Source organism: Lissotriton vulgaris, chromosome 1_1 (genome assembly GCF_964263255.1).
Source record: "Lissotriton vulgaris chromosome 1_1, aLisVul1.2, whole genome shotgun sequence".
Classification (NCBI taxonomy): Eukaryota; Metazoa; Chordata; class Amphibia; order Caudata; family Salamandridae; genus Lissotriton; species Lissotriton vulgaris.
In genome coordinates, this window is record NC_141685.1 from 1,542,559,852 (window position 1) to 1,542,572,493 (window position 12,642).

General features: G+C 42.7%; 1 protein-coding gene across 1 annotated transcript in view; it reads right to left on the reverse strand.

The window, feature by feature from the left end:
- The window catches only part of ZC3H11D (zinc finger CCCH-type containing 11D), a 194,178-nt gene that overhangs the window by 38,734 nt on the left and 142,802 nt on the right, over nt 1–12,642 (reverse strand). The window contains exon 15 of the mRNA XM_086931116.1: nt 1,034–1,126. Coding sequence (XP_086787242.1) covers nt 1,034–1,126 — 93 coding nt within the window. The remainder of the gene's footprint in view (nt 1–1,033; nt 1,127–12,642) is intronic.

Below are 12,642 nucleotides of genomic sequence, written 5' to 3' on the forward strand. Positions count from 1 at the left end.
CTATCGTTCAATGAATTGGTCAAGCTTCACTACATTTTACTAGATAAACAATTAACTGTGAAATTGCTATCCTGAGGAACATATGTAACAATTCGGGCTGCCTAATTTAAGATTTTGTTTTTGAGCCATCTTCGAATAAAACTATTTTCATACCCTTGACTATAGTGCAGGATGGCAAAAAAACCTCATCAAAAACACAGCTATGGTTTTTTGTAATTATCGTGTATCACTTGTGAGGTTAATGACCCTGTACAATTAATATAAAAATAGGTGCATTTATGGGGAATAAACGTTAAAATATTGGGTTTGATAGGCAAAATTCAACATAGATTCATTTTCACATTCAGTAGACTCGTCCTAAACCTGAACATGTGGATTTATAATTTTGAAATCACCTGTATTTAACATAAAATACTTATATTGTCCCCAATCTTTAAAGGAGTTTTAAATACAAAATTCATAACGTTCATGATATTTGTGAAATTTTGTAAAATGATTCATTATATTGGCAGAATAATTATTACTCAACTGACCACATCCCTTTTTGAAACTTTCTAGATGACTAATAGAAAACATATTCAATTACAATCAGATAAGTGGCCAGTACAAGAATGTTTTTTAAGATGAAATAGAATGCAGAAAACAAATACTAAGTCGCATAATATGCACTGTCAAAATTGCTCACCTAGACATAAAAGGATGAGAAAACAAGACCTAATTGGTACATTTTGCAAAAACAAACTATAGCTTCTAACTGTGTTTCATTTATAACATGTAAATATTTTGCGTGATATACAGTGAATGTTTTGTTATGTGCCTTATTCCCATGTAGATATGTTAGGAAGTTTATACTATCATTGTCCAGCATTGAACCGATGTTATTTTCTTTGTTTTTATGTAACTTTGACACCTACCCTGTAAAGCGCTCTGATACTCGCAAGGGTCTGGTTCGCCCTATATAAAACTTTCAAAAAAATAAATAAATACATCTTTGGCAATAAAATGAAATGTATCAATTGTGAAAAGTAATTACCATTATATGAGTTCTCAGATTTCTGGTCTGTCTTTGTGTAGGAGATCCTTTTTCTCCAGGCTGGTGCAATATAAGGTGCTTCATTGTAATTGTCTGAAAAATAAACATATGGTTTAATGGCAATGGTTACTTAATATCAAAGTTATGATCATGAGTTTTATACTTCTTATACCCAAGGTAGTTAGGAACTAAGGAAACAAAACTAATAAAGTGTTCATGCAGGTCCCCATTAACAGAACACTGATCTAGATTCAGAGTCTATTATCTTCACATCACTGAACATCCCTTCCCTCCAATCAGAATTAAGGACCAGAAGTACTCCAATTTGGCGTTGGCATCCATTAAAATGCTTTTTTCTTATTTACTAGTCCCATTTTAGGAAAACACTCTTCCCTCATAAACAATCTTCTAAAAACATATAAACTTTTTTTTTTTAAATGCAGTTCTGTTTCCTTTAAGTAAAACACCCTGCATTAAAAAAAAACAAGTCTACTTTATTAAAAGGCAATCACAAATGAGGTGGTCTTCTGACTCCAGCAAGGCTGCCATTCTTGTGATGGTCTCCAATAAGAGTGCATTGAAATTTGCGGCCTACTTCATTAATATATACGTTAGGTTAGATTTTGACCCACTATTATTTCGAATGTTAAGAACCGACATTATTAGTACATAGGCCAGTTCTTAAAATTCTTTACTGGTCACAAAAATACTGGTTGTAAATTGCAACCACTATTTTGCAACAAGTAAATATTACATGTGGCCCAAATCTCTTGGCAACCACCAAATACTTAACTATGCTAAGGACCCAAGTCAGTCGGCCTCCGATTTGGTGAATGTATTTCCCTTGATTTGTGTTAAAGGACCCATCTAGGACAATTATAACAGCCATGGCGGCAGTGGGAGTACCTGCAGGGCGGTGACGTGGGGAGGGGGAGGGGCAGGGTGCGGGCTAGTAATGTATGGAATACGGAGTTTTACAGGTAAGTAAACATTTAAATAAATAAAACTAATTTTGTTGCGCACACTGCATCGCATTTGGGGACCTGCAGGTACTCCCACTGCTGGCCGCGGCTGAATTATAATAATTTTACTTGTGCCTCCGCTTAGGCAGTAATCATTATTACATTTTCTACAACTCTTATACCTGCACAAGAGTTGCAAGTACAGGGTAAACATTACCAACAGGCCTACTTTCTTGTGTGTTTTTCTCCTTTCCCTCTGCCAGTGAAGTTGAAGAAGGATCGGCATCGATTGCTCAAAAAGAAACATATCTTTGTAAATAAAAAAATATGCTGGGTTCGATGTCCACCTTATCCCTAGCAAGATCCAGCAAATACTGTGCATGCATGTTTGTGTGCACAACTTTAGATCTTGTTGAGGCTTTAGATTTTTATTAAAAGTGAATACATTTCTGGCCTTAATGTGAGTTCCCTGTTATGCCACCCAGTAACTCTGGAGTTACTTGTGCAAGAGTGTGTGGAGTTAGCATGTGATTGCAATGCCTGAATGACCTACACAACCTCCAAAAAACATCTTTTACTCAACATCGAGTCACTTGGATTAACTCAGGACAACAACACCACAGATAACATTTTGAAGAAAGCAGAGGTTGCCTGGTACTGCTTCCTCTACCGAAAAAAGGAAAACCATTCCTCCCGGAAACCTGCGCCAGGTTTCATGTGGGCGTTCCGGCGCAGGAACGCCTCGCAAAAGTGCCTGAGTGAAATCTACAAGATTTCACTCAGTCACTTTTCCGACCCAGCTGCATCAAAACCTTGTGCCTGCTTGAAGCAGGTGTAAGGCTTGGCGCACCATGTTGAGGATAGGCCAGGTTGTACCAGTGCTGGAGTTGCGTCGTGCCTGCAACACAACTCCAGCACTGCGCCAACGTTACGCCTGCAGAGGCGACACACATCTGTTTATCCTTGCGCCATGATGCACCGCATTGTAAATGCAGCGCATCTGTGGTGGCGCAAGGGCAAACTTGTGTCACGCATCTTCCCAGGCGCATCTCTGCTGATTTGCAGGGATGCGCCAGGAAACGTAAATCTGCCCCGTGTATTTTGCCCTAGTTAGGTCATTATAGGTGGGATTTTAGCTTTGAGACAAATGTGCATCTGAACTGGTCAAATCCAGCCGTACACAACAGAAGAGGCATACTGAAGAGAGATACAGGAAGTAATAGGGCAGCTTCCTAATGGGAAGGCCCCAGGAGATGTTTTTCTGCTGGGTTTAATAAATCATTCGTCTCCTCCTTAATTGGGCATTTGATCGATCTATTTACCTATTTATTGAATGAAGGAAAGCTTTTGTAGAGGTGTATTTTTTTAAACCGAGAAAGCAGCAAAGACTCGAAGTCTTATAGACCTATTTTGTTATATTAACCTCTTCCGTGCTCATGACGGAACCACTCCGCCACGAGCCACGGACGCGCTGTGCTGGTGACGGAGTGGTTCCGTCATGGCGCGGCCACCCACGCTGCAGGAAGTCCGTGCCTGCGCGGGCGTTCTATTGAGCAGGCGGGGCCGTGACAGAACCACTCCGTCACAAGCACAGCGCGCCCGTGGCTCATGACAGAGTGGGTCCGTCACGAGCATGGTGTGGCCGCACGGACCCCCCTTCCCCCCCAGCGCTGCGGTGGAATTTCCACTGCGGCCAAGGGGTTAAATTCCGAATATAAGATATATACAAAAATTCTAGCAAATCGGATAAATACTGCCCCCATGTTCTTATAGCGAAGAATCTATGGGGCATATAAGCAAGTACCTTGTTAAAATTATCGCTGTTTTAGCGACAGAAAACTGCTGCTAAAATGGCGATAATGGGCTTGCTTATATGCGTTATAGAATTCCAATAGAAGCCCAGGTTAGATGTGCAGGACATCTAACCTGGGCTTCTATTGGAATTCTATAACGCATATTAGCAAGCCCATTATTGACGTTTTAGCAGCAGATTCCTGTCGCTAAAACTGCGATAATTTTAACGAGGTTCTTGCTAATATGCCCCTATAAGTTTACTGATGTGATAACAGCTGCTGCTACCCCGGCTGTAATTATTTTAGAGGATGCCGAAAAACCTTTGGATCTGCTTATTCCAAATTCCGTATAACTTCCAATTTCCACCCCAGAACATTAGGTCCTTAGGCAAAATATATCAAGGGACGACATCAACGTTAATTATTAATAACATTCTAGCAGGTCAGATCATTTCAAAACGAGGCCCTTGTCAAGGGTACCCGCTCTCTCTGTTATTATTTTCCCATTTTACTGAACTCCTAGCCCAGCTTATTCGAAAAAATAAAAATATTTTAACTGTACGCCAACGACATTGCCTTACTAGTATAGATTTGGCCTTGCGGACAAACACATCGTTTACAAAGTTGGGTGGAGATAAGATCAATGACGCAAAGAGAGAATGCTTACTGTATAACACTTCTCCAGCAGTCCTCCCTACAGCCTTAAATAATTACAAAGATGGTCCGAAATTATGTCTAGGGTCCAACAAGCATAGGAATCTGGGGAATTGTTTCATAATAATTATAACCCAGTGATGAGGAAGGCTTTCAACTTTCTGGAAGGAAGGAGGGGCCTATAACCATCAATTATCTACTGCATAGCATTGAATAAAATGTCTATTTTACCTATGATTTTATATTTTTTCAAGGCTATCTCCTGTGAATTTAGAACTATCTTTGTTAAAATGGAGTGCACTCTGACATCATTTGTTTGGAATTAGAGTTTCCCCGGGTAAAGCTGAAAGTGCTACAAATGTGTAAGGATGAGGGCAGTTTGGGGTTTCTAGACTTTTGGTTATATCACATGGCGTCTTTTATATTACAATGGCGTAATTGTTCGATCCACAGTGCCAATTTTGACTACTTGATTATTCATCTGATGTTGAAGAATTATGATATATTGGACCCCAGCTGGTTAAACCCCCGAATCTCTGAGAAAGTAAGATGCAAATATTTGCATTTTATCTGGAATATGAGCACAATTCATTTTTTGAAATATTAAATCCCCATTGCAAATTCCGAAGCACCTCTGTGGCATTGTTGCCATTTGTCACTTAGCTTGACCCCTGAAACAATAAACAAATGGGCTGATTTATCAATTATAAAAATAGGGGATATTTTACGAAGGGGCTAGTTTAAAATCTTTTGAAAACCTCTTAGAAAAACAACTCCATATGAACGCCCAAATAAGAACATTTTTACAAAATCTGGAGGGGACAGATATAAGCTCTTCTTGGAGTCCGATGAACAAGCAGTTCAATGTAGAAAAATCTCATTTAAAACTTGGCCTCTGTTATAAAGAGCTGCACACGAATCCAGAGTCAACCTTGGAAAGGATAAGATTACAATGGGAACTGTATTGCGCAATACAGATAGGAGAAGCTCAATAGTAATGTTATTTCGATTTACAGCTATTCAAGTCTTAGAGACGCTAATTTTCAATGCATGGCATTTTTTAAAGGATGGCTACTTTACATTACACTGTGGACTTTAAATAAAATGTTTACTGTATTTGCCAGAGGGCTGGTTACATATACTCTGGTCCTGTAATAGCTTAAAGATGTTTCTGTGAGGTATATTTCAAGCGCTGAGAAATACAAAGAGGAGGGACATTTTAGCTTCCCCTGTAGTGGTTGTTCTTGGACTACTGGACAATGAGAGGCCAGTAGACCATGACATAAGACATATTATTTATATAACCATATATTTACCTAGATCGCTGCTACTACTTACTAAAAATCTCCAACTGACCCAAGGCTGGATGTAAGGGTTATCAAAGTGCATCAGGGCCCGTATTATAAATTGTGCGCTAGGCACACAATGGGCATCTGTGCCAGCTTTGGGCACCCCAGGGCACAATGGCTTGTGCGTCCCCATCTGTAATACAGATAGCACTGGTGCACATGTTTCGCTGGCGCTATTATGAGAGGGCATCCACTCACTTGCATGTAAGTGTGGCCCCATGCAAATGACAGAAAAACTTTGCTTCTGCATCGTAATATTGACGTGGGCGCAGAGGCAAACATGCCTTTAAGAGGTGCACTAAAAGTGTGCCACAAAAATGTGGTGTACTTTTAGTGCTCCTTGCCCCCGCTCTCCCCCGCTCCGCTTTCCCACTCTTTCCAACCCCCCCTCTGCTCCCGCCGCTGCTCTCCTGCGGCCCCTCCCCCTTCTCCTGTCTCCCGCTCCCCATTCGCCACCCCGCTCCCGCCTCCCAGCTGCTCCTCCCGCCCACTTGGCCATAAATGGCGGGGACCGCGCGGCAGTGAGCTGTGACCCTTGACCCGGTCACTTTACTACCGCACGGCCCACGTGTGCCCGGATTCTGCTGCCGCTAGATTGCTGGCCCTCTTGCTGCCGCCTCTCCTTAGGGCCCCTGCTCTCCAGGCTTGCCCTCGCTCCCCAGGATTGCCCAGGCCTGCACTCGCTCTCCAGGCTTGCCCTCGCTCTACCCCGCTCCATTTTCCTGCTCTTTCCAACCCCCCCTCTGCTCCCCGCCGCTGCTCTCCTGCGGCCCCGCCCCTTCTCCTGTCCCCCGCTCCCGATTCGCCGCCCCGCTCCCGCCTCCCAGCTGCTCCTCCCTCCCACTTGGCCATAAATGGCGGGGACCGTGCGTACGAGCAGCGGCCGATTGCGCGCCAAAGGCAAGCCCGTCTACGCCCATTCGCGCCTGGACCGCGCCCAGCGCCAGAACCCCTGGACCCTGCCAGAGCCAGCCAACCCGACTGAGCTACGACGCCACCCACCCTCCACGCACTCAACACCGGCCGACATCCAGCCTGCTACCAAGCCACCCCGAAACGCACCCACGGAGCCTTCACCTGCCACGCCTGCTACTTCACCTGCACTCGGTCCTCAGCAAACGGATCACGTTCAGACTGCTCACCCACGCACACAAGGCTCTCCATGACTTGGGCCCCGAATACCTCAACAAACGCCTCACGTTCTACACGCCAACCCGCCAGCTCCGCTCCGCCAGCCTCACCCTCGCCACCGTCCCACGGATCCGCAGAACCACCACCGGAGGAAGATCCTTCAGCTACCTGGCGGCCAAGACCTGGAACACCCTCCCCACCCAACTACGACTCACCCAGAACCATCTCTCCCTTAGGAAGCAACTCAAGACCTGGCTTTTCGAGCAGTAGCAGCCCCCCCCCCCCAGCGCCTTGAGACCCTAGCGGGTGAGTAGCGTGCTTTACAAATACTCTTGATTGACTGTCTTGGGGGAAGAAACCAGATCCCACGGATCCCTCAAACATCCCCCTGCAAGCGGGTGCAGTCAAGTACTGCACCTGCTTGCAATGGGATCTCTAATCTCCTTGAAAGTGCAAGAGGTTTGCCGCATTCACAGTGAAATATGGAGCAGCCTTCAAACAGCTGCTCCGAATTTTAAGGTGAATGCGATGCCGCCAGCCAGGTCTAAGTGAGTTTATAGCTGCCCTGGAGGCCAGAGCATTCATTCTAATATAGTGCACTTTCCTTTTTACGCAGGATGCACCTTTTGAGAGGCGTGTTGTGGCGCAAACAAGGAAAGTGCAATGTAACCATATTACGGCCCTAGGTCAGTGTTGGGCTCAGCCTTCTCCGCAAAACATATAACAGTGGCTTACACCCAACTGGTACTCCATGTACCCAGGCCTGAAAATTAAATGCAATGAGTGCACCTGCAGCACTTATTTTGCCACCCAGTTGAAAAGGCTTTTCAACCATGTCTCTGGCCTGCAAATGCAGCCTGTGTGTGCAGTTTTAAACTGCCATTCCTACCTGACAAAATACATTTTTTGCCAGGCCTAAACTTTCCCTATTATACATATAGGTCACTCCTACGGTTGGCCAAAAGCAGCCCAGAGGGCAGGTGCAGTGCATTTAAAAAGACGTGTACTTTTAAGTTTTCCATGTCCTTGTGGTGAAAAACTCTTAAATTCATTTTTCACTACTGCAAGGCCTACCTCTCCCATAGGAAAACACTGGGTTGCCTTATTACATATAATTAGTGATTTAAATGGGAGCAAGAAGGATTGTTGAGTTTGGTGTCTAAAGAATTGAAATTTAAAACCCTCTTTAATGGTTAAGTTGGATTTTAAGTCACAAATCTCAAAATGCCACTTTTAGAAAGTACTGTAGAACAAAAAAGATTTTGGATCCTACGTCTACCCAGCCCGGATCTCAACAACAAAGTAAACAGAACAGAATGGCTGGATAGGGAAAGTTTGTATCATAAGTAACAGTCACGCAGTCGATATGTACTACGTAGCCAAGGTCTTCTGTACCAAAACAAATTTATTTAATTTTTTATCTAGTTTTTCAGATTTATCAAACGCATGGGCAAACCACAGACTGTCACAACAGTGAGTACATGAATACAATATTTACACCTATACAGTACATATCGACTGCGTGACTGTTACTTATGATACAAACTTTCCCTATCCAGCCATTCTGTTCTGTTTACTTTTAGAAAGTAGACATTTTCTTGGACTAACCATTTGGTGTCTGCAGCCTGTATCCTGGGTCACAAAACCAGGTGTAGCTGGCAGTTCATTTTTGTGTTTTGCTCCCAGACAGTGAGACGAAGAGGAAACAGGTGATGACAGAATGGGTCAGCTTTGACTTGATAGGGGGCGGAGCTGTCACCTACCACACTTGCACATCACAAAAACTATGCCTCAGCTCACTCACAAAGGATTTTGCATTAGTCTTTTGTGCACTCAGACGACCTGGAGACAGGTCAGGGAGGCAGGAAATTCCAAACACCTCTGGGGTAGAAACTTCCAGAACATTCTCCTACTTCAAAGCTAACACCAGGTATAAATATTGGATCCTCTGACCCAACACCTCAGTACACCTCTGGGTTTATGAAAGGCTCAGAAGGACTGCTGTGCTGCTCTGCTACAAGAAACACTGCTGTCCTGATACTTTGTTGCCCTGCTGCCTGAATGAGAACGAGTGGCATTGCATCTTGAAACCAGGACCACCAGAATGACTTCAATGGCTAGTTGGCTGGCGTCCTGATCAGGGCCTCTGGGAGAGAAAAGACTCCAACCACCTTGCAATCAGCAGCTGGACTCTGTCTGATGTGTGTCCTGCCCCCCAAGTGGTGCCACCCCCAGTCCTAGACACTGGAAAGTGGCCCTGAAGTTCTCAGCAAGTCCTGCTGTGGTCTTTTGAGCAGAATCGCTGTAGCCCCACAGACAGATGATGTAGCCCTGCATTGGGAAGGTGTGATGCATCCTGATACAGGACTTTGCATTGCAAGACTCAGTTGATGGTATCCTCGATAACGATGCTGGACCTTGCACCACAAGCCTCATCAATGACTTAATCAGAACCGCCACTACATGACACATCCTTGACCCAGGACCTCACTTCGCCACCCAGAGCTCATCATAACTGCTCTGCACAACACATCCTTACCGTGGGATATCGCACCACTTTACAACCAGAATTTTAAGTACATTGTTCAGAGGGCCTAACTTGGTTCCTGTATCTGACCTGTGCTCCATCATGGGTTGCCTGTTGCTTTGTCCCAGTCTGCAGCAACCAGATAACTACAGTTTGAGATTATGCTTCTAGGCCCCATTTTTAGCGAAATCTTTAAAAGTGGATATCCCAAGTTCTATTAATTGAAATCTGGTCACTTTGCTCTCAAATAATTTATTAAAATGTGCTATATTTTTCTAGCCTGGGGTGGGACTTTTCTTGTATTGTGTTTTCACTTGATTAGTGTTTGAATTGCTGCATCAATACTTTAGACATTGTCTCTAATTACACAGGTCAATTTGGACCAAACCTACCCTGACATCCAGGAATGGATCAAGAGCATCACTGCACTAAACTGCCCGCCCACAATTGTTGATTTTGCAAAATCCCTTGGAATAACCCTTGACATCAGCTTGAACATGCGCGGCCATATAAACTTGATGACCTAGACGGCCAGGTTCCACTTGAGCTACCTAAGAAACCTAAAACCGTTCCTTGAGGTTTCCGAACTCAAAACGGCAATCCAGGCTCTAGTCATTTCCAGGCTAGAATATGGATGCTCCACTCTCGCAGGGCTACCCTAGAACTCCCTAGCCCCACTGAAAGCTTGCCTCAACACTGCCCCCAGACTCCTAACTGGCTCAAAGAAATTCGACCACATTTCTCCCCATCTCAAAACTCTGAACTGGCTTTCCCTAGCGGCCAGGATCCAATTTAAACTGGCCTGCATTACTCATAAAGCTCTCTACTTCCTGCTTCTATCACCCATAGACTTTTGATATCAGGAGGAGTCAGAAACTCCCTATCTGCCAAAGACCTATTGCTGGAACCAGCCCACTTCTGGAAGAAAAAACCTACAATCGGGCCTTCTCTGGGGCCGCTCCAAGAGTATGGAACTTCCTCTCACCCGCCATCAGAAGACTTCCGTCCTTGGCACACTTTAAAAAGGAAACCAAAACCTTCTTAATGGGCAAATACCTCGTCTTATGATTACATCGCAATCACCGTAGCAACATGTTTCCACCCTCCATCTTGACATCATCCACGGCTCTATGGAGGATACCAATTACTTACTCCTGGGCATCCCTCCCAAGAGTTGCGACTGCGTGCCTTCTTTAATAATTGTCTACCTATTTTTAACTTTTTATCCTTCTTGTAGCCGGGACCTTAGACTGCGTGCTTTTTCTTGTATAATGTATTATGTATCCCCCATCTTACCCAATTGTTCCCTCCCTTCCTAACGCTTTGTATGCCACCCTCAAACCTGTAAAGCGCGCTGATACCCTCACAAATCTGGTTTGCGCTCTATAAAACTTTAAAATAAAATAAATAAATAAATAATAAGGTCATTTCAATTTCAACATATGCTGCATTCTCTTTCACTGCATGCCAAAATTATCTCACAGCGTTTCATATTATCTTCAATAAGTTGTCTTAGTCATTTTAGCACAAATTGTATTAGGGCATGTCGATATTAACAAGTACAACATTCATTTCAACATTTCTCATATTAATTTCAATCACTGTCAAATTCATTTCAAACCTTGCAATATTCATGTAAGTGAATGTTTGATTCTCTTCAAAATGCGTCATGTTCTTTTTAATGCATACCATGTTTGTTTAAGCAAATGCTATACATATTTTAATTTAAGGTCATAGCATCTTGAAGGCATGTTAAATTCTTTTTAACAAAGAAGCTGTTACTAATTATGCGTGCCATTTATATTTCACTACTTGTCATAGTCATATCAGCATAAGCCATATTTATTGTAATGCATGTCATATTCATTTGAAGAAGGGTCATATTCCTTTCATTTCAGTGCTTGCTATATAGTCTTTTTAATGAAGGCCATATTCGTTTTAGTATGATTCCTATATATTTTAGAATATGTTTTTAAATTAGCATATGTGTTAGTCATATTATTCACTATTAAAATGTTCATGCTTCTTTGCATCGTATTTGTTTTGACTCGATGTTAAATCGATTCTGTCATGTATTGCATTGATTTTGAAATAGATTACATTAATTTTGTTGAATGTTTTATTCTTTTTGCTATGTAATGGGCATGTCAGGAGGTGCAATCTATGTAGAACTGTAATTGTGACACATACAGGTTCCCATAACCATCCCATTGATAATGATACACCAATCTTCCTTTTAAAAACATGGTACACGTTGTGTGTGACTTTTAAATGAAATTAATTTTGTTTTCTAATTTCTATTAAGGATACCTTTACATTTTAAACAAGCAATGCAACAATTTTGCAATGTGTTTTTTGCAAAAAAAAAAGTATTTTATTTAACTATATTTCTATAACTTTACCAGGACATACTATTTTTGTCACCATTTACAGTTGTGGTATACCACTTTGTAAGCAGGATTAATCGTTTTTACAAGAAATATTTGGAAGGCAAATTAGGTTGGATTGGTTGGCTTTTAAGTTGTAAATGAATAAATAAATACCATTAATGCCTGTTTAACAAATAATTTCATATTTCGTGAAACTCCTAAATAAACTTGAAATCCATGGAAAACATAGGAGTGTTTCTTTGGTTTTTAACCTCATAGATGCTAGTAAACATCCCTCCCCAATGCTGCGCTGTCCATTGGAACTAGTGCTGAATGGACGTCCAATGGTCGTGCGCAGCACTGGGGAGGTAGTGCTGCCGTCGGCCAATGCACTGACGCAGCATTTAAGGAGTTAAGAACCATTGATAATTTTAAACAAACCATCCGTAGTTCTGCCAAAGTCCAGAGAAGAATGAGGCGAGACAATGAAACTGCAGATCTGGGAGAGAACCCCACCATACTCCCTAGGCTGATGAATAAACTGTATTTTAGAGCAAGGCTTCCTATTACACCAAATAAACTTCTGCCATTAAGACTCTATCTTATCGAAAACAGTCACAGGACGGAAAAGAGAAATGCAAAGGTTGAGATACAGGGTACCCCGGGAGGACAATCATTTTAATAAGGATGCACTGGTCTAGCAAACTCAGATGAAAACAATTCCACTTTGTAAAAACACTCATTGTTTGTTGGTATAGCTTGCCATAACTATTTTCAACAATCTCTGCCATATGCACCAATAGCTCTATCCCCAGAAAGACAGC